General features: G+C 47.8%; 2 protein-coding genes across 2 annotated transcripts; both read left to right on the top strand.

Moving 5' to 3' along the window:
* The first annotated feature begins 10,685 nt into the window (after nt 1–10,685).
* LOC134050944 (cilia- and flagella-associated protein 251-like) lies at nt 10,686–11,344 on the top strand. Its single transcript, XM_062504388.1, has one exon. The coding sequence runs from the start codon at nt 10,712–10,714 to the stop codon at nt 11,339–11,341; it is 630 nt and encodes a 209-aa protein (XP_062360372.1). The 5' UTR covers nt 10,686–10,711; the 3' UTR covers nt 11,342–11,344.
* Nucleotides 11,345–14,573: 3,229 nt separating this feature from the next.
* TOP1MT (DNA topoisomerase I mitochondrial) lies at nt 14,574–23,220 on the top strand. The gene is made up of 12 exons (XM_062504375.1): nt 14,574–14,654; nt 15,160–15,282; nt 15,639–15,826; nt 16,600–16,744; nt 17,458–17,601; nt 18,079–18,264; nt 18,768–18,836; nt 19,977–20,091; nt 20,546–20,673; nt 21,346–21,440; nt 21,891–22,040; nt 22,242–23,220. Exons 1-12 carry the CDS (start codon nt 14,589–14,591, stop codon nt 22,342–22,344), a joined length of 1,512 nt encoding a protein of 503 aa, XP_062360359.1. The 5' UTR covers nt 14,574–14,588; the 3' UTR covers nt 22,345–23,220.

Raw genomic sequence — 23,220 nt, 5'->3', positions numbered from 1 at the left:
CAGCCCCATCTCTCCCGCACATCCCGAATTCCCTTGGGAGCAGCTCCCGAGGAAAAAACTCCTCAGGAAGCATCACCTTGCCCAGCACCTGTGGGAAGAACTGGCCGGATCAGCTTCCGCAGGCAAGAAGGAAGAAAAAAGCCAAAATATTGGGGAATTAGGTAAAAGAAAGCAGGTGCTGGAAGCTTGGGGATGGAGCCAGCAGGAAAGATGGTATTTGGGAGTGGAGTTCTAGGCATGAGGAGCTGGGATAGAGTTGTTTAGGGCTGTTTACAGGGCAGAATAACATTTCCAAACCTTAGCAGGTTTGGATGCAGCTGTGCCCCCATCCATGGGGACAGCCATCCCTGTGGATGGGACAGGGATACAGGGCCAGCCCCATCCCATCCTCACCTTGCGAGTGCTGCCGCTCTTCGGGCCATGTAGGAGGACGAGGCCACCGTCCCTGTCCCCATCCGGGCTCTCCTCCTCGGGGGACATCATCTCCTCCAGGGATGCGACATCCACAGGCGGGGAATGGGGGGCTGGAGCTGGGGGGGGGCTCCTGCTTGAGCTCACAGTGGGGTTTGGGGGCTCAGAGACCCCTCCTTTAGTCCCAAAGGGGTTCAGATCCTAAGCTTGCCCTAAATGGGGGCTTAGCCACCCCCTAAACGCTGCTTTGCTCTGTTGGAAAGACTCCTGCGCTCAACATCTGGCCAGAGGTGAGCCCACAGCTTCCTCCCAGCAGAAATAATTGCGATTAAAAAACAAACAAAAAAAACCAACAACAAAACAAAGGGACACTAACCCCACAGAGCCTCTGTGTAAAGCTACCCCAGGTAGGGGGATGTTAAATCCCACCAGACCCCCTGAACAGGGGAGGTTTGAACCCCCCCCAAAACCCACTTGGAGGTGCTACTCCAGATAAGGGAAAAAAAGGGAGTTTAAACTCAAACTCCCCTGGCAGAATAACCCTAAATACGGGGGTGTTTGAACCCCTACAAGCTCCTCTCACAAGAGTTCCTCTAAATGGGATGGGGGAGGGTTTAAACGGGGATCAAACCCCCTAAAAACCCCTTTACAGGACTTCCCCAAATGGTGGGGGGGAATCTCTCCAAACTCCCTTTGCAAAGCTACCCTAAATGGGGGAGGGAAAGTTTAAACCCTTCCAAAGCCCCTTTTCAGAACCACCCTAAACACAGGGAGCTTAAGCCCACCTCATACAGAAACCCCAAGTGGGGTGGTGGGGGAGGTTTAAACCCCTCTCCCCTCACAGCTCCAACACCCCAAAATTCCCCTCATAGAGACCCTCCAGCCAAGGGGCCACCCCCCCCCAAAACTTCCTTCCTTCTAGAGCCAAACCTCGCCGACCTACAACCCCGCACCCCTTTTCCGTACAGACCCCACCCGGGGGTGCCCCGAGACCCTCCGGCCGTACCCCGCTCACCCCCGGTGCCCCCTCAGGCCCCGCCAGCCCCGGAGAGATCGCGGCGGCTCCGCCGAGAGCGGGGCATAAGCAGGCGATGGGGCGGGACTTAACAGACATACAGCCAATGGGATTGCGGCGCAGCGTTGATGGACAGCAACGTTACCAAATAGAAGCGCGGGATTGGGAGAGGCGGCGGGGGGGAGGAGCGGAGGGGCCGTTGCCTGTGGCAACGGTGGGAATTAGAACGCGGGTGACGTCACTGTGGGCGGTGCTATAAGCCACGCCCACCGGCACGGCCGGACTCGGTGGGCCCCCCCCCCCCCCCCCGGGCTCCACATCTGGGCGGGTTCCGATCCCAGACCGGACACATCTGGATGACCCCAGCTGAAACACGGGGCGCCTTCCCCATCCCGGCCACATCTGGACGACCCCCGACTCCAGCCAGGCGCCCTCCCCCATTCCAGCCACGTCTGGGCTTGTCCCCACCGCCTGCCTCACATCTGGGGGCTTGCCTGTTCCCACCCCGGCCACATCTGGATGGCCCCACCTTCCACAAGGAGCCCCCGCCCCCCATCCCAGACACATCTGGGCTACTCAACTTCTAACCAGGTGTTCTCCCTCACCCCCTGGCCATATCTGGGTGATCCCTCCATTGTTCTGCCCCTGCAATCCCTGCACCGTCCCGGCTCCCCCCCTTCCCCTCAACATCTGGGCTGCTGTGGCCTTGCCCTGTTGTAGCCATGGCAGCTGGTCCTGAATAAACCATAGTTCAATATGAAGTATAATAAAAAATTAATGAAGAAATAAAATCAAGTCCACTTAATTCCTTTTTGCAGGCAAATCCTGCCTTATATTCCCACTCTGAACCTTTGTCACTGACCACAAGAAGATGCCTGAGTCTTTACGTGGGCCACAATGAAATTAAAGAGTGATAAATCCCATTCGTATCAATGGGACACAGGGAATTCCATGTGGATGCAGCTGTTTACTGGGAAGAAAATGTTAGCCCAGGATACATCAAATATTTTATAGGGTGTGGATTTATTTTATGACTGCGTTTCTTAAACCTGTTCCACCTTTCCCAGTTATTTCTTCTCATCAGGGCTTCAAGGACTGTGTGATCCCAAGGAAGGGCTTCTCTCCCTCCAGGATATTCCAATCCAAAAAAAGAACAGCTGTACTAGAAAAGTAGAATTACGGATTAATCAGGAATATATCATGGATACATCCCCCAACAGCAGCTGTGGTGTCACCAAGCAGCGCAGGAATCCCATTCCAGTCTGTTTTTCCCTAAGGATGAGCCAAAACCCCTTTGTGCTCCACTTTTCCCAAGCACAGCTCTGGATGGAGCCATCCCATTCCAATTCCCCCCATTGCAAAGAGCATCTTCAAAGGAAAAAATCCATAAAAAGACACAAAACGCAGGTTAATTTTTAAGGTATTTATCCCAGGTTGTGCTTGGGTGAGATTGAGGAGCAAACTGGAGCTGCTCTAGGCTAGGACAGATTTTTCCCAACTAGCATCCCTGCAAAACCCATCTTTTCCCACCATGGACACAGAAAACTTAGGAAAAAACTCCACCAAGCTCAATAAATCTTACGGAATCCAGAGGAAAATGGGAGGAATTAAAATCCAAGCTGTCCTTGGAAGGAGGCGGACAAGGGCAAACAAGCCCTGGCTTGAAGTTGTCCTTCCCTGCTCCCTTCCCTGGGGCTGACTCCCATCCCTGGACAACCTCCACTCATCCAGCCAGAAAGGTGGCTTGGATATGTTTTTCCCGGGATGGTGCAAGAGGGATCAAAGAGGTTTTCCCAGATCCAGTCCTTCCTCCAGAGGTTTCCGCTCCTGGCCTCAAGCTGGGTGGGACCTTCCCAGGGGAATGTGGGGCCTCACCACTACTCATCCTGGCTGGGGATTCCACGTGGAGCAGTGCCCTTTATTGACACCAAATCCCTGAGTTTTCCTGGAATTGTGGGATGGTTTGGGTTGGAATGGGCTAGTAAGGTCATCCAGTACAGAGGGCAGGGAGACCTTCCACTAGAACAGGTTGATCCAAATCCTTGGACACTTCCAGGGATGGGGCAGCCACAGCTTCTCCAGGAATTCCATTCCAGGGCCTCACCACCCTCACAGCCAAGAATTCCTTCCCAATATCTCATCTAACCTGACCCTCTTCCAGTTTAAAGTTATTCCCCTTGTCCTCTCCCTCCATTCCTTGTCCCAGGTCCCTCTCCAGCTCTCCTGAAACCCCTTTAGGCACTGGAAGGGGTTCTGAAATCTTCCTGGATCCTTCTTTTCTCCCCTAATTTGGGGAAAACTTCTGCCTGTTTTCCCTATTCCCCTTCCCAGGTGTTCTGCTTACACCCAATTTGGGATGGATGAGGACATTGAGAGGCTCAGCTGGGATGCGATTCTTGATGACATCAGGGGCAGGTGGAAGCAATGGACTCATCCCATGGAAAGGGCTGGAGAGGAGTAGGATGGGTGTCAAGATGAGAGTTATGGGCCGTAGGATCCAGTGGGATCTGAGCTTTGTGCCCAGATCCCTCCACATCTAACTATGGAGCTCTGATAGATGAGAGGCAGATGAGAAAAGATGGATTTGGGCATTAATTTAATGATGTAATTGAAGAGGCAGCATCTCCTGCCAAGTAGGTTTTTCCTGGTTATTTTAAAGTTCGTATTTTTGGCCCCGTTCTCCACCTGAGTGGTCCAAAGTATTTCCCTGCTGAGGAGTTGCTGGTTGAGGGGCAGTCCCAAAATTCAGCTTTTGGTCTAAAACTTCATTTCCCAGGGTGCATCTTGGGCTGGGAGCCTCCCATCAGGCTGATGGAGACTTTAAAGGAGTTTCCTGGGGAGGGGGATTTCCCTTAGGGAAGCAGCTGGGTGAGGAGTGAGGTCTCTTCCAGGCTGGCTGGGGGTGGGAATGTTCTCTTGAGCTAACTGAGCTTCATCCCAACTGCAGTTCCAAGTGCTCTTGGAACAGTAAAGCCTGGTAAAATATGGAGTTTTTCCATATTTTCCAGGTATTTTCTACTCCTAGAAAAACTTTCAGAATGTTTCACACTGGCTTTTGCTTATTTCCTTGAGAAATCCTGGGGTTTTTCTCCTCAGTGTGGAGGTTTTTTTCATGGATGGAGACCAGGAATATGACCCGTACTCCTTGTATCCTCTCGAGTTTCTAGGGAAAGCAGGGATTTGGCAGAGTCTGGGTGCTCCGTGAGGAGAGGGGAGAGGTGGTGCTGGGGACTTAATATCTCAATGTACTCCATTTCTCTGCTTTGCTTAGTTATTATTAATTGTGGTGGTGGAAGCTGTGAATTCCCGGATGATTTCAGGGACTTTCCTCTTTTTTCATTTTATTGTATTTTGTTTTGCTACCTCCAATAGAAGTTCAGGGACTTGAGCTTAATGATTTTCTGGGTTTTTTTTTTTTTTTTTGTTTTTTTTTTTTGTTTGTTTGTTTGGTTTTTATTTCTTTTTTTTTGTTTTTTTGTTTTTTTTTTTTCCCAGCATGTTTGTTAAAAAACAAACCTTGTTAAAGCAGAGCTTGACCCTGTGGGTCCAAACTTTGTGATTGATCCATTGGGGTTTCCTTGGAGAGCAAAACTTGGGGTGCAGCACCAACCCTGTGATGTTTCCATCTCATTCTAGTGCCCATCCTTGGATTCTCTGCCTTAGCACTCCCAAGAAATTGTGGATGACAGAGCCATGGGGATGTCAAAAGCCAGTGAGGTGAAGAGCAGCAGCAGGTGGGTACCATGGAGCATAGTAGTGAATTTTTGGGAGGCTCCAGCTTTATTATCCTGTTGGTTTTCCTGGGAATTTCAGCGCTCAAGCAGAGAAATTCCTCCCAAATTCCTTCTGGGAAACAATTTTTGGTGCTGCTCTGCATAAGGATTAGGAAGTATGGTATCATGCCATGGTTTGTTGTCACCACTAAGGGGTTGGTTTCAGTGGGATCAATTCTTCCTTTTCCCAGAAAGCGAAAGAATGAGTTGGAAAAGGGGCAGGACAAGCCAAAGGTTCTCCCAGTGAAGAAGAAGAAAGAAGAGCTGGAGTGTACAGTGAAGGTACCAACACCTCTCTCTGTGCATTGGGGTGACCCTTGTAATTATCCCAAAAATTCTGTGGGTATCAAACCCATGGCATGAATTCCATTTCTATTATTTTGTCCTGGTGCAAAGCCTTCCATGGTAAAAGGGAAGGAGAAGAAACCATCAAAAGTCAAGGAAAAGCCACTGCAGGAGAATGTCATCAGCAGGTCAGTCCTTGGAGTGGGATGGAGGTGGGATCTGCAGGGCTGGGCTTTTCCATCTGGGTTATCCCAGAGTTGTGCATGGGAATGCCATGTCCAGCTCTGCTTTCCTTGTGTTGCTTTGATTATCAAAAGGAGTTTTGAATAGGGAAAAATAAAGGGCATGGAGTGATGGGAAAAGGGGAATCATCTGTAGCTGAAGGATGAAAGGTTTAAACTGAGTATCAGGAAAGAATTCTTCCCTGAGAGAGTGGTGACTCCCTGGCAGGGCTTTCCCAAAGAAACTGTGGCTGCCCCATACCTGGAAGTGTCCTAGGCCAGGTTGGATGGAGCGTGGAAAAACCTGGAATTGTGGAAGGTGTCCCTGCCCATAGAAGCAGCTTGGAACAACATCATCCCTTCCAACCCAAGCCATTCCATGATCCTAAAATATGTGTGTCCCTTCTCTGTCCCCTTTTTGGCCAAGAAGTTCCCTGAAGCAGGAGGCTGCAGATGGGAAAGGCCTTGGCTCGAGTCTCTGGAATGGGATCCAAGCCAAGGAGGGAGCTGCATCCGGGTTGGTACGTAGCAGCTGCTGAAGGACTGGGGAGTGTTCCCGTGGTTTATTCCTAAGGGAGCTGGGAGGCTTCTGTCTTGTAGTTTGGTGCAAGCCCCTGAAAGGAGCTTTTGAGCACTGGGAGTTAAATTAAGGGATAAATTTCCTAGTTTTGGGGTTGAAGTCATACGTTGGTGCCACTGGGGAGCACCAGGTTACGGGTGGCTCTCACTTCCTAAGCAGAAGGTTGGGATTGGGAAGCTGTTTCCTCAGGAATTGAGTTTTCACTGCTTTCCTTGTTCATGCCCCTCTGGAAGTGTCCAAGGCCAGGTTAGATGGGGCTTGGATCAGCCTGGGGTATTGGAAGGTGGGAGTGAAATGAAGTGATCCTTAAGATGTTTTCCAACCCAAACTATTCCATGGTCTTTGGCTGATGCTGGAGAACACAAATCCTAGCAAATTCCCACTATATTTTGCTTTTCCTGTGTTTATTTGCCCTCTTGGTGTGTAAATCCAGCAGAAAGGCTTTTCCTTTTCCCTCTTTTCATTCCTCTCGCAAACAGGATCACGAATGTCCCCAAACTCTCCTGGATGGATCAAATTCAAGGAGCAGCCTTGAAACCCTCCAAGAGTGCCTGTGGTCCTGGTGCTCCTGGCATTCCTGGTATAACCATCAGGCCTTTGCAGGCAGGAATGACTTTGGAAGGTCATGCCTCTTCCTGAATTTCCCAACAGGGTTTCTGTAGGATTGTGAATCCAAGAGCAGGCGTGTTCCCAGGGAATGAAAGTTTATGTGGACATAACCAACGTGTAATTAACTTGGGGTTTTATTTTCCCCTTAATGAGTTTACCCAGCAGCTTTCAGGAAAGATCCCTGTGTGGTTTTGGCTTCCCTTGAAAGCCTTGGGAAGAGAAAGTTGGGAAAGTCAGGATTTACAGTGAGAACCCTGGAGCTTGGCAAGCTCTGGATGAGGCTGGGATGAGTTTTGGGATGCCTTGTATGGTCAGGAGCAGGAGAAGATGGTTCCAGCTTGGAAAACAAGTGTGAAAATGGTGGGATGGGATTTCTGGTGGCTTCCAAGGGACAGAATTCAGGGCTTTGTGTCCTCTCCAAGCTCAGTTTCTTTAAGGTCTCTATTTTCCCTACATTTTGATGAGTTTTTTTTTTCTGTTCTCCAGGATTTCTGGTAGCCTCCATGGATCACATTTTGGGGCTCTATGTCACTTCTCAGCTCATTTTCCTTTAGGTCCCCATTTTCCCTGTATTTTTATGGTTTTTTTCCTTTCTCCAGGATTTCTGGTGACCTGCATGGGTCAGATTTTAGGGATCTCATTGTGTCTTCTCTGAGATAATTTTATTTTAGCTCCTATCCTTATTTTCCATGTATTTTTGGGTTTTTCCCCTTTCTCTCCAGGATTTTTAGTGGCCTCCAAGAATCAGTTTGAGGATTTCTTTGCATCCCCTCTGAGCTCCTTTTCTTTTAGCTCCTATCCCCATTTTCTGTGCTTGCTTTTCTTTTTCCTTGCTTTCTGCTCATCCTCATTGTATTTCCCGCCCTGTGGCTTTGCTCCCCACCTCTCTTTCCCTTTTGCCATCTGCTGCAAGGGTGATTTCATCTTCCAGGCACCTGGAATTTGATCCATGTTTATTTTGGAGCCTTCCCATCCCTTCTGTTCCCTGAATTGCTCTCCCAGCAGTGCTTCCAATGAGCAGGTGGTTGAGGAGGGCTGGGAGTTTTCCTATATTTATCCATAAAATTCCTTTATTGTGCTGCTGGAAGGAAACCAGGGATTTCCTAACCCCCTAAAAACTTGGGAAAAACCTGGTATTTTGGGTTCCTGGATATCAGTAAAGGGGGCTGAGGGAGGAAAAATGCTGGATTGAGGGTAATGCTGCTTTGGGGTACCTGTGCTAGGGAAACTTTCCCAAATCCTTGGTATTTTCCAGGAGGAGACCAAAGCAAACCTTCCTCAAGGGCCACCAGTGGGGCTGGAAGACTCTTCCAGGTGAGTTGGGTGATTTTTTTGGATTGTTTTTCTTCCAGGGAACTGGGATTTTTGTCCTTTATCTTCTCCCTGTGGAGTCGCCCAATCCTGGTGTTCCCTCCTGGATTGCTGGTGCCTTCCCAGAGCAGCTTCCCCACACCCTGGTGTTTTCTAGACTTTAAAGCTTTCCAAAAACATCCCGAGTGGAATTCGAGGCTCAGTCCTGGCATTTGAGGGTGGAGGGGGAAGTTCCAGCCCCATCCACCCTCCCCAGTCAGCAGGGTGTGATTGCTCAGGTGCACATTCCTACATAAATTTGGGGCAGTCCTAGTGGGAACAACCACCCTCCCAAATCCTGGGAAAGGGCAGTTTCCCTCTAGATCCTGGCAGAGATAGGAAGCAAGAATTCCTAAAGCTGGTTAGTCCTCTCTGCCTCTTAAAAATTTCCAATGAGAGCCTCTAATAAGACCTTTGGAGGAAGGAGATGATCTCAAAAGTTGCTGGGATTCTGCCTTTTGAGTCATGGATCTGCTCCCTGCCAATGGGATTTGAGGGGCTGAGCATGTTTTGCAAGATGATTTTCCCTAAGGAGTTTAGTGGGGATTGTGTAATGTGTGTTCCAGTGTGGAAAAAGCATCCAGCTCCTGGTTTAGTGTTTTTTTTTTTTTTCTTTCTTTTTTTTTTTTTTTTTTTTTCTTTTTGGAACTTGTTTCCTTCCCAAGCCAGCTTGAAGGCTTTCCTTGCTTTGATGTCCCACAACCTGGTAATTAATTATCTGCTTAGATTAATTTATAGAAAAGGGCCAAAATTCACACTTTCTGTTGCAGAAATTTTGGCTAAGGGCAGGAATTGTGGCTCTTCTCTATTTGGAAGTCCAGGAAAAATGATTGTTATCCTGTTTGGGAGGAGGAAACCAGATTTCCAGTGTTTTTTTTTTTTGTTTTTTTTTTTTTTTGAGAAGGATCAAGGCAGTTGGCTGTGCTTCCAAAGAGCTCCTGCTGGAGGATCCAGAAGCTGGGAAAATCAGGGAATGGATCTGATTCGTAGCTTGAGCTTAGCTCCAGGCTTAGCTAGGATGGACAAGAGGATTCGGTTGGGAGGTGACATTGACCCAGAAGGAAAAGCCCCAGGTTTCCCTGTGGGAAAGGGACGCCATCACTTCAGCATTAAAGTCATGGAATTCATAAGGTTGGGAAAAATATCCAAGGTCACCACTAAACCATGTCCTAAAGCACCACATCCACAGGTTTTTGGAACACTTCCAGGGATGGTGATTTCACCTGGACAGCCTCTTCCAGTGCTTGACCATCCTTTCAGTGGGGAATTTTTTTCCTAATTCCCAACCCAAATCCACACTTTGGAGCTGTAGGCTCAGCCTAGGAGACATTAAGCTTGGTTTAGGCTGTGCTGCTGTTTCCTCATTCTTATTTTGCTTGGTTTTTCTGGAATGTGAAGAGCTTGAAGACTCACAGCTCCCTGCCTGGCTTAAAGAAGCCTTGGGAGAAATTATAGGGACAAGTTGGTGCTTTATAATGGTTGCAAATCCCACAGAATTCCAGAATATTCACCTGAGCCCTCTGCTGAGCAGGGAAACACTCCTGGATCCCTCACCCATATGGATGGTGGAGATCATGGATCTGGACACTCCTTGTCCTGTTGTATTGATGAGGCTCATTCTCTGTCTTTCCTTCCCCATTGGAATAATCCCCACAATCCCAGGTGTTGTGTCCCTTCTGTCTCCTTTTCCAGTGTGTCCGTGATTGAACTGATCCCTTTCTTTGTGTTGTCAGTGCTGCCAAACATTTTCTTCTGCTGAGGTTTCTCTGGGAATATTTCCTTAGGAGATCCCCTGTTTTGTCTGGAGATCTTGAGGTTCTGTTCCTTTGAGCTTCTTCATCCCATAAAATCCAGTCATTCCCTTCTGCCTTGGGATGTCTCCATGTGGTGCTGCTATGGCTGGAGGGAAATGAGGGAGAAATTCCCGAATTTAGGAAGAAGAGGGGAATGCTGGTGGTGAGAATTGGCTGTGATGTCATTGTAGGTCCTGGGACAAATCCCAGAGAGCAGCACCTGCAGTGGGAGAGCAGCTCTTGGAGACCCAGAATGGAATTGGGGTAGGAAAACTGGGGGGAACGTCACCCCCTGGACCTAATCTTGCATCTCCACCATTCACTTGGGATTTGGGATCACCTCTTTCCTTTCTCAACATCTCTTCCATTATTCCTGCTTCCCACAGGTCCTGAGTGAAGGTGCTGCTGATGGGGTTGCATGGCCCTCTGGAGATCCTTTGGAGAGGGATGTGGGGCTTACAGCAGAGAGGGAGAGGGAGGAGAAGGAGCTGGATCCCCCTATCCCACAGCAGGAAGAGGATTCCCAAGCCCTGAAAAGAAAAAAAGGACAGGAACAGGAGAAAGATAAGCAGGAAAAGGGATCGAAGGGAAAAAGACTGAACAAACAGGAGGAAAATAAGCAGGAAAAGGGACTGAAGGGAAAAAGAGGGAGGAAGGATAGATTTGAGTATTTGATGCATGGCATTGAGAAGGAAGAGGGGGATGAGGGCAGAAATTGGGAAGGGAGACAGGGAAGAGCTAAAAGACAGAGAAGAAACAGCAGCCAGGGATGGGATGATGGGGAAAAAAGGCAGGAAAAGAGGAAAGAAAAGAAGCACGGGAAGGGGAAAGTGAAGGGGGTGGAAAAGGTGGGGAAGAGGAAAATAAAGGAGGAAAAATTGCTGGAAGAGGAGCAAGAGATGGAGAATGATGAGAAAGGAGTAGGAGGTGAAGAGGAGGAGAGGGTGGGAAAGGGAAATGGAGCTGGAAAAGGAATAAAGAAGGTGGAAGAGGTAGATGAGAAAGGGGAAGAAGGACTGGGAGAGACTGGGAGTGCAGGGATGGGGCAGGAGGTGAAGGAGGAGGAGATTGAAGGGAAGGGAGATGTTCCAGGGAAGAAGAAAAAGCGAAAAAACAAGAAGAAAAAGGCAGAAGGGGATACAAAAGGGATGGAGAAAAGGAGTGAAGAGGAGGAAACCCCAGGGAAAGCTGGGAAAAGGAAGTCTAAGGAAGGAGAAGAAAAGAAAAAGGAAGAAAAGAATGACAAAAAGACAAAAAAACAGAAGGAAGAAGAAAAAGAGGCAGAAAACAAATGGAAATGGTAAATTCTAGCATGCCTTTGGCAGGTTTAACCCTGGGATGGGAGTTTTGATTTTATTTTGTGGGGCTAAACAGTGAAAATTTCTATTTTTTTGCTATTTTCTTATATTCCCTTGAGCCTTGAACTCACCACTCTTGGAAAAGTGTGAGAGAAAAGGGAAGGTCCTGAATGAACAGCAGGATTTGTATTATAATTATTTTTTTTTAATTATTTATGATAATTATTTCTCCTCCAGTGATTTTCCTGGTGCTCATCCTGGGAAGGGAGAAGCTCATAACTATTGGAAGGAAATAAAAATAATAATAGTAATAATAATAAAGTCCAAGATAGCAGCACCTCTATTAGGAAGCTGTAAAGGGACTGAATTCCTTCCTTACTTCCTTCTCCAGCAGACTTGGGATGATCCAGGCAGGTTTTTATAGGAAACTTTTATTTTTATGTGGCTGCTGGGTGCTGGATTATTTTTTAGAAGAAGTGTGACTTTAACCACTTGGTGTCACTGTCTCCCGGGTGGGAGAATTTTTGCGATGCTTTTTGGGAGCCTGTGGCAAACCCCGATCTGGGAGGAGCAGTTATCCTAGATAGGGATATCCATGGGTACTTGGAGATTTGAGGTGGCCCTTGAAGGATCCAGGGTGATGTGAAAAGTGGAATTTTATATAAGTTTTCCTAATGAAAGCCTTGTTTGGAATGGCTGGATCCTGGCGTGGAGAAGAGAGGCCGGTATGTAGGATTTCAATCCAAAAAAACCATCCACAACTACATTTTCCATGAGGAAATTCCCATGTGTCACCTTCCTTGGCCTCTGGATGGATTTGGGGAGCTGTGGAAACTGAGTGTGGGGGATGCTCTGCAGGGATTTGGGGTCCCAGAATTTTGGGAAGAGAGACGATCAAAAAATTATCCTGATGCTGCCTTTCTCTGATGCTTTCAGCCCAAACTCCTGGAGTTTGTTGGTTTTTCTCGACTATTTCATTTCCCCAGTTTTTATAGCAAAACACAACTTTGGATACTATGGATTTATTCCACCCTGTTTGCCATGGGGAGGGGGAAAAATAAAATCACAACTTCCAGGGCACTGCTAAGTGAGAAACAGGATTTTTTGCCTTCTACATGTGGAATCTTGCTGTGTTTTCACAGAAATCCTTGGCTTTTGTTTTTTTTTTTTTGTTTTTTTTCCCTCGGAGATGCTGGAATTAAGGGGCCAGTGCCAGCCAGGTTGGTGCTGAGGTGTGGGACACAGATCCCTGCCTGTTCCCTGTTGTAACCAGCACTCTTCCTCTGACCCTAACCTGTGGTTTTAGCCCTCTTTGAGTCCTGCTCCTGCTTTTTATGGTTGGATTTCTTGACATTACTATTTTTTTTCCTTAATTTTTAAATTCAATTTTACCGGTGTTTTTGTTGCTGTTTTTTAAATCCTTACAGTTAAAACTTGTAGTGGCTTTAAAATCCCATTTGCTGCAGCAGGGTGGAGGATTCCTTAACATCTTATTTGCATTAAAATCAAAGTTATTAATATTTGAGGCACAGGTTTCCCAGAGAAGCCCTGGCTGCCCCATCCCTTGAAGTGTTCCTTGGATTGGATGAGGTTTGGAGCAACCTGGATTAATGGAAGGTGTCCCTGCCTATGGAAAGAGGTTGGAATGAGGTGGCTTTTGGGATCTCCTCACTCTTCCCCTGAGTTACTCCATGTCACCACACCTCAATTTCATGGATTCCATTCCACTTTTCCTTGTTTTAAAGAACAGGGAAACTGAGGCAGCAGCAGAGAAAATGGGATTTCACCTGGAATTTGTGCCAGCTGTCACTGCTCCGAGCATTTTCCCCGTATGACCTTGGGAGGGAGGTGCCGCATGCCAGATTTGGGATATTCTCATGGATTCCTGTGTGTCTGTTCCAGGTGGGAAGAGGAGAAGAAGGAAGATGGAGTCAAATGGATGCAGCTGGAGCACCGAGGGCCCTACTTTGTGCCCCCCTACGAGCCCCTGCCTGAGGATGTGCAGTTTTATTATGATGGTACAGCTGTGATGGGACCTGGGCCTTGGGGTGGTGTCCTCTCATTTGGGAAGATGAATATCCCATCGGAAAAGCCATGGCTTAAAGCTGGAGGATCTTACACATGGTTGGAATTACGGGGGTTTTTGAGGAGCTGATCCTAATGCCTGTTTTTTTCCTCACTAACCTGCATTTTGGGTTTGAGCTTTGTCAGCTCATCCATGGTTTCCCACGAGCTGGAATTTTACTGATCCATGGCCTCTGTAATGGACACATCCAAGGATTTGGCTGGGCTGCTCTGAGCTCCTGATGTCCCCCAGGGTCCCCTTACATCACCTTAGAGCAACTCAGGGTGTCACTGGCGGGATAGATCTAGGCCTTTCCTGCCTCCATGTTTTCCTGCCATTCCCTGCTCTCAGTTAATCCCTGAACTCATTTCTGATGGATCAAAGAGAAGGGGAAATAAGGACACTGGGGGCTAGCCAAGGGATGCTGGAGTTGTAAAAGGATCGCATTCCCTTGGTGTTCCTCAGCTCCCTGGAGCTTCCCATAATTTTTTGCAGCAGGGAAAAGGTGGCTTTGGGAAAAGGGGGTGCCTGGCAGCACCAGAAGGCACTGCTGGGACATCCATGGGGCTGTCAGGGATTTTGGTTCCATGAGGAGGAGCCTTGACAGGGTTTGGACTTTTTCTGTGGTTTTTGAGATGTTGTGGATTGGGGCTGGTGGCTTTGGACTTTGGGATCTCTGACTTTTTTCCTAAAAAATGTCCCCTTTCTTGGATGGAAAAGTGTGGACAGGCAACAACCCCAAGTAGGAAGGGCCCAGGGATGAGCTGGTGTGTGGGGATTGTCATGGGACTGCTCCAAGGCTCTGTTCCCTTCAGTCCAGAAAGCCCAAAAAACCTCTGGTTCAAGTAGGAATAAACTATTCCCTGCAGAGGATTTTTTCCTAAAAAAGGTTATTTCCAGGTAACCCCTAGGATTAGCCAAGATTCCTTGGTTTTGTTGTGTTACTCCAGCCAATGAGCTCAGGAGGGGATGGTGGCTTTGTCTCCAAAGAAATTATTCAAGATCCTTAGAGAACCTATGAAATAACCCAAGATTCTGCCCAGAGAAGATGTGACTGCCCCATCCCTGGAAATGTTCAGGGCTTGGAGCAACCTGGTCTTAGTGGAAGGCATCCCTGCCTCTCTTTTCCCAGGAAAACCCTTGAAGCTGAGCATGGCCACAGAGGAAATTGCCACATTTTATGCCAAAATGTTGGATCACGAGTACACCACCAAGGAGATCTTCCAGAACAATTTTTTCCATGATTGGAGGAAGGTACCATCCCTGGGAGGGCTCCTTGATATCCATCAAACCCATCAGCCCCCGGCTGTGGTGTGGGATGGAGGCAATGGGGGGATTTGATCCTTATTTATAGTTAGGAGATTCTAAATCCTGATTTATTTCCGTGTTCTTTGTCTGTTCAGGCTGGGATTTGCTTTTTGTGCTCACTCTTGAGTTTCAGTGATGGGTACAGGTGGTGGATCTTGCAGATAGATCCAAAACCAGTTTGGGACACAGAAGGAATGACCTCTGATCCCAAAACAACCCAAAACTCTTCCTAGGGAATGTTTAGACTTCCTAAACATATTTGGTGCTGTCCCTGCAGTTGTGTTTGGGGACTTTTTTCCATTTTGGGTTCTTCCACCCCAGAACTGGCTTTTTTCAAAGAAATGCAATGTGAGTCTCTATTCCCTTTTCCAAGGACAGGCACAAGCAGCAGTTCCATGTAGAATTAGTTTTGCCTCCTGGATTTTCCCAGCCCTTCTCATCTCTCTTCCAGGAAATGACCCCAGAGGAACAAGAGATAATCAAGGACCTGGACAAATGTGACTTCAGGATGATCCACAAATATTTTGTGGACAAAAATGAGGCCCGGAAAGCACTTCCCAAGGAGGAGAAACAGGTGGGTACTGGTTCCTATGACACATTTTTGGGTCCAGTTTTGGGAATTTTGGCTCTTTGTTGTTGTCTTTCCTGGTGTTGTGCCCTCAGCTTGGACTTCTTTAATCCAGCTCTGTCTCCTTGGCCATTGCCCCCCTCTTCCTGAATTTTATCAGCAGATCCTGCACATTCCATGGCTTTATAGGGTCCTTGGATCATGTTTTGTAGACCTTCCCCGTCCAGAGGATTGTGGACTTTCCCAAGGGAATGATGGCACTTAGACTTCTTGGTTGGAATGTTAAAGATCCTTTCCAATCAAAACCATTCTGATTTTTTTTTTTTTTTTTTTTTTTTATTTTGGTGGTGTTCTGGTTTCAGAAGCTGAAGAAAGAGGCGGATAAGATCCAGGAGGAATATGGATACTGCATCCTGGATGGGCACAGGGAGAAGATTGGCAACTTCAAAACTGAACCTCCAGGGCTCTTCCGTGGCCGCGGGGATCACCCCAAAATGGGGATGCTGAAGAAGAGGATCATGCCAGAAGATGTCATCATCAACTGCAGCCGGTGGGTTTTCCTTGGAAGTGCTGAGCTCCTGGGGCTTCCCTTGGGATTGGGGGGAATGCGGCACTTCCTCTGCCGAGTTGGGGTTTTCCATTTTCTAAAATGCTTGTTTTCCATGTCTTGAGTGGTTTTTTTTTTCCTCTGAGTTATGTCAGCTGGACTGGTCTTAAGCCACCCATTTGAAGACCTTGATTCATAACCTTCCTCACCACTCCAGCAAGTTTTCCTGTTGTTCCCAGCATTTAAATGATAAACACCTGATTGTAGGAAGGGTTTGGAACACCAGCAGCAGCTGAGGGAGCTGGAAGGGCTCAGCCTGGAGAAAAGGAGGCTCGGAGGGGACCTTCTGCAGCTCTGTGACAGGAGGGTGGAGCCACATAGGGCTTGCTTTCTCCCAGGGAAGAATAAAAGACAGGAGAAGAGGAAATGACCTCAAGTTGTGCCAGAGGACGTTTAGGTTGGATATTAGGGAAAGCTTCTCCACAGAAAGGCTTGTCAGGCACTGGAAAAGACTGCCCAGGGCAGTGGTGGAGTCACCAGCCTTTCAGGGGTGTAAAAACTGGGTAGATGTGGCACCTGGGGATGTGTTTTGGTGGTCCTGGCAGTGCCGGTTCATGATTGGACTCAATCCTGGAGGACTCTTCCAACTTTAATGATTCCACGTTGTGGAGTAGTTCTAGGTGGATTCCATGTTTTCTCAAGGTGGTGAGCATCCTTGGCTCACTGAAAATTTCATCCTTCATGGTCTGAGGGCCCTAATCCTGCTCTTCCCACAGAGATTCCAAGATTCCCGAGCCCCCAGAAGGTCACAAGTGGAAGGAAGTGCGCTTTGACAACACGGTCACCTGGCTGGCCTCGTGGACAGAGAACATCCAGAACACCTTGAAGTACATCATGCTGAATCCCAGCTCCAAGCTGAAGGTTGGAATGGTGCCCTTGGTCAGGTGAAAAAAAATCTGGGAAAGCCAGGATGTAGAATAGCAACAATTTTTTTTTTTCTTGGCCCTTCTCTTAAAAGTGGATAAACAAAATGAAGGGGTGAGAGGGAAAGAACAGATGATTGCAAAGCTTGAAGCTTATTGCAAGGAATTGGTTGCTCCTGGTAGTCATCCTGTTGCCATGTTGCTTATGCGTGTCCAGGGAAGGCTGTTGGAAGCCAGACAGGGGCTGAAAAGATCCACAGGGACCACAGTTGACTTAATTTATACCAGGAAAAGATGGGATTGAGCTCTATGGGAAGAGAAAGGGGATTTAAGGCTATTTCCTATGGCTCAAGGAAAGTGGGAATGCTACCAGCTGGATACAACTGAGCAAGTGCTGTGTCAGTCCACACTGGTGTCCAAGGAGCCACCTTTGGCCATGGTTTGACTGCTTGGTCCTTGCCAGACTCTGGCTGGTAGAGATCACCCTGACTTGGCCAGGATCCAGATCCAGCACAGCCAGCAGAGGGCAGAGAAATCCTGCATGAGCTGTTTCTTTTCCAGTTTATTCCCTTCATAGATTTTTTTTTTATTTCCCCCAAGAAAAAAAAGCAGTCAGATGCTGGAGGGGTTTCTAGAGCAGGACTTTGCTAGTATGGGTGGAATAGAGATGGGGCATGTAATGGAAAATATCCTGTTTTCCCATTATTCCAGGGGGAGAAGGACTGGCAGAAATATGAGGTAGCTCGGCGCCTAAAGGATGTTGTCCACACAATCCGGGCTCAGTACAGAAGGGACTGGAAATCCAAGGAAATAAAGAAGAGGCAAAGAGCAGTGGCCCTCTACTTCATTGATAAGGTATCCACAGCTCAACCTATCCACATGGAAGTTGGGAATTCACTTCCCTGATCTTCCCCACTATGTAGATTTTGGTGTTTGGTGGTTCTGCCACCCAGGGTGGGTCCATATGAGGAACCTGGGGATGGTTGTGGAATCCTGGAATGGTTTGGTTGGATGGGACCTTCAAGATCATCTTATTCCAACCTGTGCCAAGGGCAGGGACACCTTCCACTTGACTAGGTGGTTCCAAGCCCCATCCAGCCCGGATTTGAATATTTCCAGAGGTGTGGAAGATGAAAATTGTCCCTAGTGGAAGGTGTCCCTGCCTGTTGCAGGGAATTGGAACTAAGTGATCTTGGAAGTCCCTTCCAAATGATTCCATGAATCCATAGATGGAGATGATTGGATCTTCTCTCTCCAGTCCACTTGAACAACCTGGGAATGGGGAATTGAGGTGGGATGGCATGCGATGGATGACTCCTTATTTCCTCCCAGCTGGCTCTGCGAGCTGGGAATGAGAAGGAGGAAGGGGAGACTGCAGACACAGTCGGCTGCTGCTCCCTGCGGGTGGAGCACATCCAGCTGCACCCCCAGCTGGATGGACAGGAGCACGTGGTGGAGTTCGACTTCCTTGGGAAAGACTCCATCCGTTACTACAACAAAGTGTCTGTGGAGAAACCGGTGAGTGGGGCAGGAATAGGGGAAGTGCTTGGTAATCTGGATTCCCTCAATGTTCATCAGTCCCAAATTTCTATCCCAAATATTTTACCAAGATGTGCTTTAACCCTGAAGAATGGGAGAAATTTTTGGATAGAACTTCCAAGGTTGTTCTACCCCATGAACCATGAGGGAGAAGTCCTACCTCTTGCTGGAGCACCCTCAGTTGGCTTGTGGGCGTCAGGACTTGAAATGCCTCCACTTCTATTGAATAATTTTCATTTGCCCATGGAAAGGGCTTAGGATCTCACCATGAGATTTTAATGGTGTTTGTGGAGAAACTGGAAATGTCAGATGAGAAAGATGGGGAGGAACACCCAGTGGTACCTTGAATTTGAGAAGGTTGGTGGGATGTGACAACATGAGGGTCAATCAGAGTCCATCTGGAGGAGGAGAGGGATGAGGGAGATGTCTGGGAACAATTAATTCCTTGGCCCTGACCAGGGCTGTCCTTTCCACCTCTTCAGGTGTTCAAGAACCTGCAGCTCTTCATGAAGAACAAGGACCCCACTGATGACCTCTTTGACCAGCTCACTGTGAGTTGTCACCTCGAAGCTTTTCAGACAGCACTGATGGCCCAGGGTGAGGAAAAGCCAAACCATGACAACCTTGGCCACATTTGGTGGTCATCCTTTCACCTAATTTTACCTCTCTGCTCTCTAGGGACACCACTGTCACTGTTTGAACACGCTGGGAGGGTGTTCAAACATCTGTGTCCAGCCTCTTTCTGCCCTGGAGTATCTCTGCTGAGGATCTGGATTCCTGCTTCTTTCCTCTTCCAACTCACCCACTTGGGCTTTTTTTTAGCTTGGGAAGGTCTGCCCACATTTTGGGGAATTACTGGAGGTACCAGACCTCAGCTTTTTGGTGCTTTTGCACCTCATTAAGGCTTCACGGAAATGGGAGAGGTTGCTGAAGGGATGTGCTGCCTCCCCTCTTGGAAAAACCTCCTGCCTCATCTCACTTGGGATGGAATATGGGATGGATGAGCAGCTCCGTGTTGTCTGCAAAACAGCGATGTGATATTAGATGTGAGATCAGGAATGATTATCTTAGAGGTCTTTTCCAAATAATCAGATCCAAGCACAGACCCAGCACATCCAGGTCCACTATTAAACCACGTCCCCAGGTGCCAGTGTGTGTCCTTGTGGACACAGGTGGGCAGAAATTGTTGGCTTCCAGAGATTTTTTTTTTTTTGTGGATTTAGGTGGAATTTTAGGCCAGTTTTGGTTAGATGACCTGACCCCACAGGTAGCTCTACAAGCGGCAAGACTTTTGTTAATGCCTAATTTTGGTTGCTTAGGCAGAAGATGGTCTAAACAGAGATTTGTCCTGGCTTCTGCTTGTTCTATTTCTTCGTGGAATCATGGAATGGGTTGGACAGGAAGGGACTCTAAAAACTGTCAAGTTCCAAATCCCTGCCCTTGGCAGGGACACCTTCTCCTATCCCCAGGTTGCTCCAAGCTCCATCCAACCTGGCCTTGAACAATTCCAGGGATGGAGCAGCCACAGCTTCTGTGGGAATTCCATTCTAGGGCCTCACCAGCCTCACAGGGAAGAATTCCTTCCCAATATCCCATTAAACCCTTTGTCAGTTTGAACACTTCTTTTCCTGTCACTAGACCTCCTGCTGTGGGTTTCCCCACACTTTTTCCTCCTGTTTTCCCTCCTCCAGACAACCTTCCTGAACAAACACCTCCAGCACCTAATGGATGGTTTGACAGCCAAAGTCTTCAGGACCTACAATGCTTCCATCACCCTGCAGGAGCAGCTCAAGGCCCTCACCAACCGTGAGTTCCAGTGGTTGTGGTGTCACCAGAGCAGGGTTGGGACCAAGGGGCTCAGGAATGTCCATCCATTGCCTTGGGATCCTTAAAGCTGCCCGTGTCCCACCTGGGCAGGTGATGCTCCACACAGTGGTGGGGAGGAACATACGGGGGCGAGCAGAAAGTTGGGGATGTTGGTAAGTGAGAAATGGTAACTGATGGCCAGGATGGGAATATTTTTCCCTCTTTTCCTTGTGTTGCTGGTTGGTTGCACTATTTCTGCCTCCTTGGGTAGGGCAGGGATGAGTCACAGCATCAGACTGTGATGCTCAATTGTCCTTCCCCAGTTCCTACAACCATTACTGCTCTCCCTGGAGAGAGAATGCGACAGCAGCCCGCTTGCCTTTTTTTCTGCTGCATTCCCTGCTTTTCCCAGCTCCTGGAATGGAGTCAGAGTGATGCTTTAATTTCTTTCCAGCTGACGACAACGTTGCAGGAAAGCTCCTGTCCTACAACCGAGCCAACCGAGCCGTGGCTATCCTGTGCAATCATCAGAGGTCAATACCAAAGACCTTTGCCAGGTCCATGCAAGTCCTCCAGGAAAAGGTGACACACACCCAGCTGGGAGATGCCAGACCTAATCTGAATTTTGTTTTTGGGCTGGGGTGATATCTGAAAGAATCACCTTGGTCAAGAACATCAGGGAATGTCCTGAGAGTAGTGGATTGCTACCCAGGGGTGGAGAGGGATGTGATGAGCTCAAATGCTAGAGGAAGCACACTTGGCACAGGATTTGGGTGAGTTTTTATGAGCCTGGGCATTTTTCATCACTGTCTTCAAACCAAGCTGGGGGTCTTTTGTGATGTCAGCTCTGGCCCAGCTGGATCAAGATCAGGGGAATTGGTTTCCTTGTCTTTTTTGCAAGACAGCAGCTTGAACATACCTTAAATTACCACTTCTTAAGAATTGTCCTCAGGTTTTGCTCACACCCTAATGATGGACTGGGATTCTTCTGAGGACTCTGGTGCTGTCACAAGTCTCTGCCTCAGGCAGATACAGAAGATTAACAGATTTAGGAGCTCCAAGTGTTTGTGGCATCTGAGCTGGGATGATATTTTAGAAGATACTAAAAAATGCTTGAGCCCAGAAAATGCTGCAGGGACAATTTGGGAAGTAGGGTTGTTGAGAAATTGAGGAATGCTGTGTGAAGGAAAAGAGGGAGGAAGCTCAAACCTTCAGGGAGGTTGGAAGTGTTGTCTGACTTTTCCACCTTCACAGATTGACGCCAAGAAGAAGCAAGTGGAGGAAGCCCAGGAAGAAGTGAAAAAAGCTGAAGATGAGTTTAAAGACTCAAAAGATGCCAAAGCAGAAGCGTGGGTGGCTTTTCTGTGGAATCCTCTCTTGCAGAGGGATCCAGAGGGCCTATGGATGGGGTTGATGTGTCCCAATGCCCCATCAACACAGAGATGTCCATGTTTGGGATTGGGTCCTTGGGAGATAGTTAAGATCTTGTGGATGGTTCCCTTCACTTCCCACTCTCCCAGGTTGCTCCAAGCTTTGTCCAGTCTGGCCTTGGACACTTCCAGGGATCCAGGGGCAGCCACAGCTTCTCTGGGCAACCCATTCTAGGGTGCTGAATTTTGTTTGTCCATTTTGGGTCATGAAAATTAATTTTTTTTATTGTCAATTTTTAATATTAAAAAGGCATCTCACTGTATCTAAACCATTGAGAAAGAAGTTAGTACTGAATGGCACCTTTTACTCTGCCATTCCAGAGAATTTCTGGGGTTTGGGACATTGTGTTGTTCCTTCTCTGCCCTTAGCAACATGGAGAAGAAGAAGAAGCTGTTGAAGAGGCTGGAGGAGCAGTTGGCCAAGTTGAACGTCCAGGCCATGGACAAGGAGGAGAACAAGCAAATAGCTCTGGGCACATCCAAGCTGAATTACCTGGATCCCAGGATTAGCGTGGCTTGGTAAGTCTTGGGTGTGAAATCATGGAATGGTTTGGGTTGGAAAGGACCTTAAAACTCATGGTGTTCAATGGGCAGAGACACCTTCCACTGTTCCAGGTTGTTCCAAGCCCCAGCCAACCTGGCCTTGAACACTTCCAGGGATGCAGTGGAGAGGACACTGCTGGGTAACTGGTCCCCCCTGGTGTCTTGTGGTCTGCACAGGTGCAAGAAATTTGGGATTCCCATCGAGAGGATCTACAACAAGACCCAGAGGGAGAAGTTTGCCTGGGCCATTGACATGGCTGGCGAGGACTTTGAATTCTGAGCTGGTGCCTTCCATGTTAAATACCAAGTCCTGCTCATTTGGTGCTGTTGGGAAGTTTTTTGTTTTGTTTTGTTTTTATTTTTTAATTTATTTTAAGTTTGCTGCTACTGGGGGCAGGTTGTTGTCTGAGTTTGGTGCCTTTTGTTTTGTATAGAAAAGTGAACACCTGGATTTCCAGTTGAAACAGGTATTGTTGATTGGGATTTTGGACCGTGGGAACTCTTAATTCCTCTTCAGAGTTTCCAAGTACTTGGGATTTTTTCTTCCTCTGGAGTCTTGTAAGGAGATTAAATAAGAGCCTTAATTGTGCTGATCAACAAGACCAGTTCTAATCCTGTTTCTTTGGTGTAGTGGAGCTGTGCTGCCCTTTCCAGACTGAATGGGATGGATGGGGAAACATGAGGTGATGACAGCAGGAAAACAGGGAACTGCAACACAAAACCCAGGATTGTGTTAGGGATGCACTGGGGGGAAAGGAAAAATCTCAGAGTTTTGCATTTTAGGGTGCTTTGTGCCCTTTCACCTCCAGGAGAGGGAGAAGTTTGCAATTGCATGGATATTAAATGGAAAAAACATTGAGAGGGAATGTGTGTCATGTCAGGAGAAGGTAGAAGGGAAGATGTTGAATTTAAAAGCAGTTTCACATTGCAGGGGGTGGAAATACACCTTGGTCAGGAACGAAGTGTATTTTAAGCACTCCCATGTGGTTAAATTTTTGTCTGGGAGAGGACATCTCACTTGAAGCCATGCTTATTTCCTTATTTCCTTCACTTGGCTCTGGTTCAGCTCCTGTATTCAGAGCAGGAACTAAACTGTCCAGACAGGTTTAGGAAATGGGGAGTTTCCTAGGAAATAGGATAATGCTGGGCCAGGTTC

The sequence above is a fragment of the Cinclus cinclus genome, chromosome 1, assembly GCF_963662255.1.
Source record: "Cinclus cinclus chromosome 1, bCinCin1.1, whole genome shotgun sequence".
NCBI classification, from domain to species: domain Eukaryota; kingdom Metazoa; phylum Chordata; class Aves; order Passeriformes; family Cinclidae; genus Cinclus; species Cinclus cinclus.
Note: the sequence above shows the minus strand (reverse complement) of the source record. Positions and strands in the feature narration are given on the sequence as shown.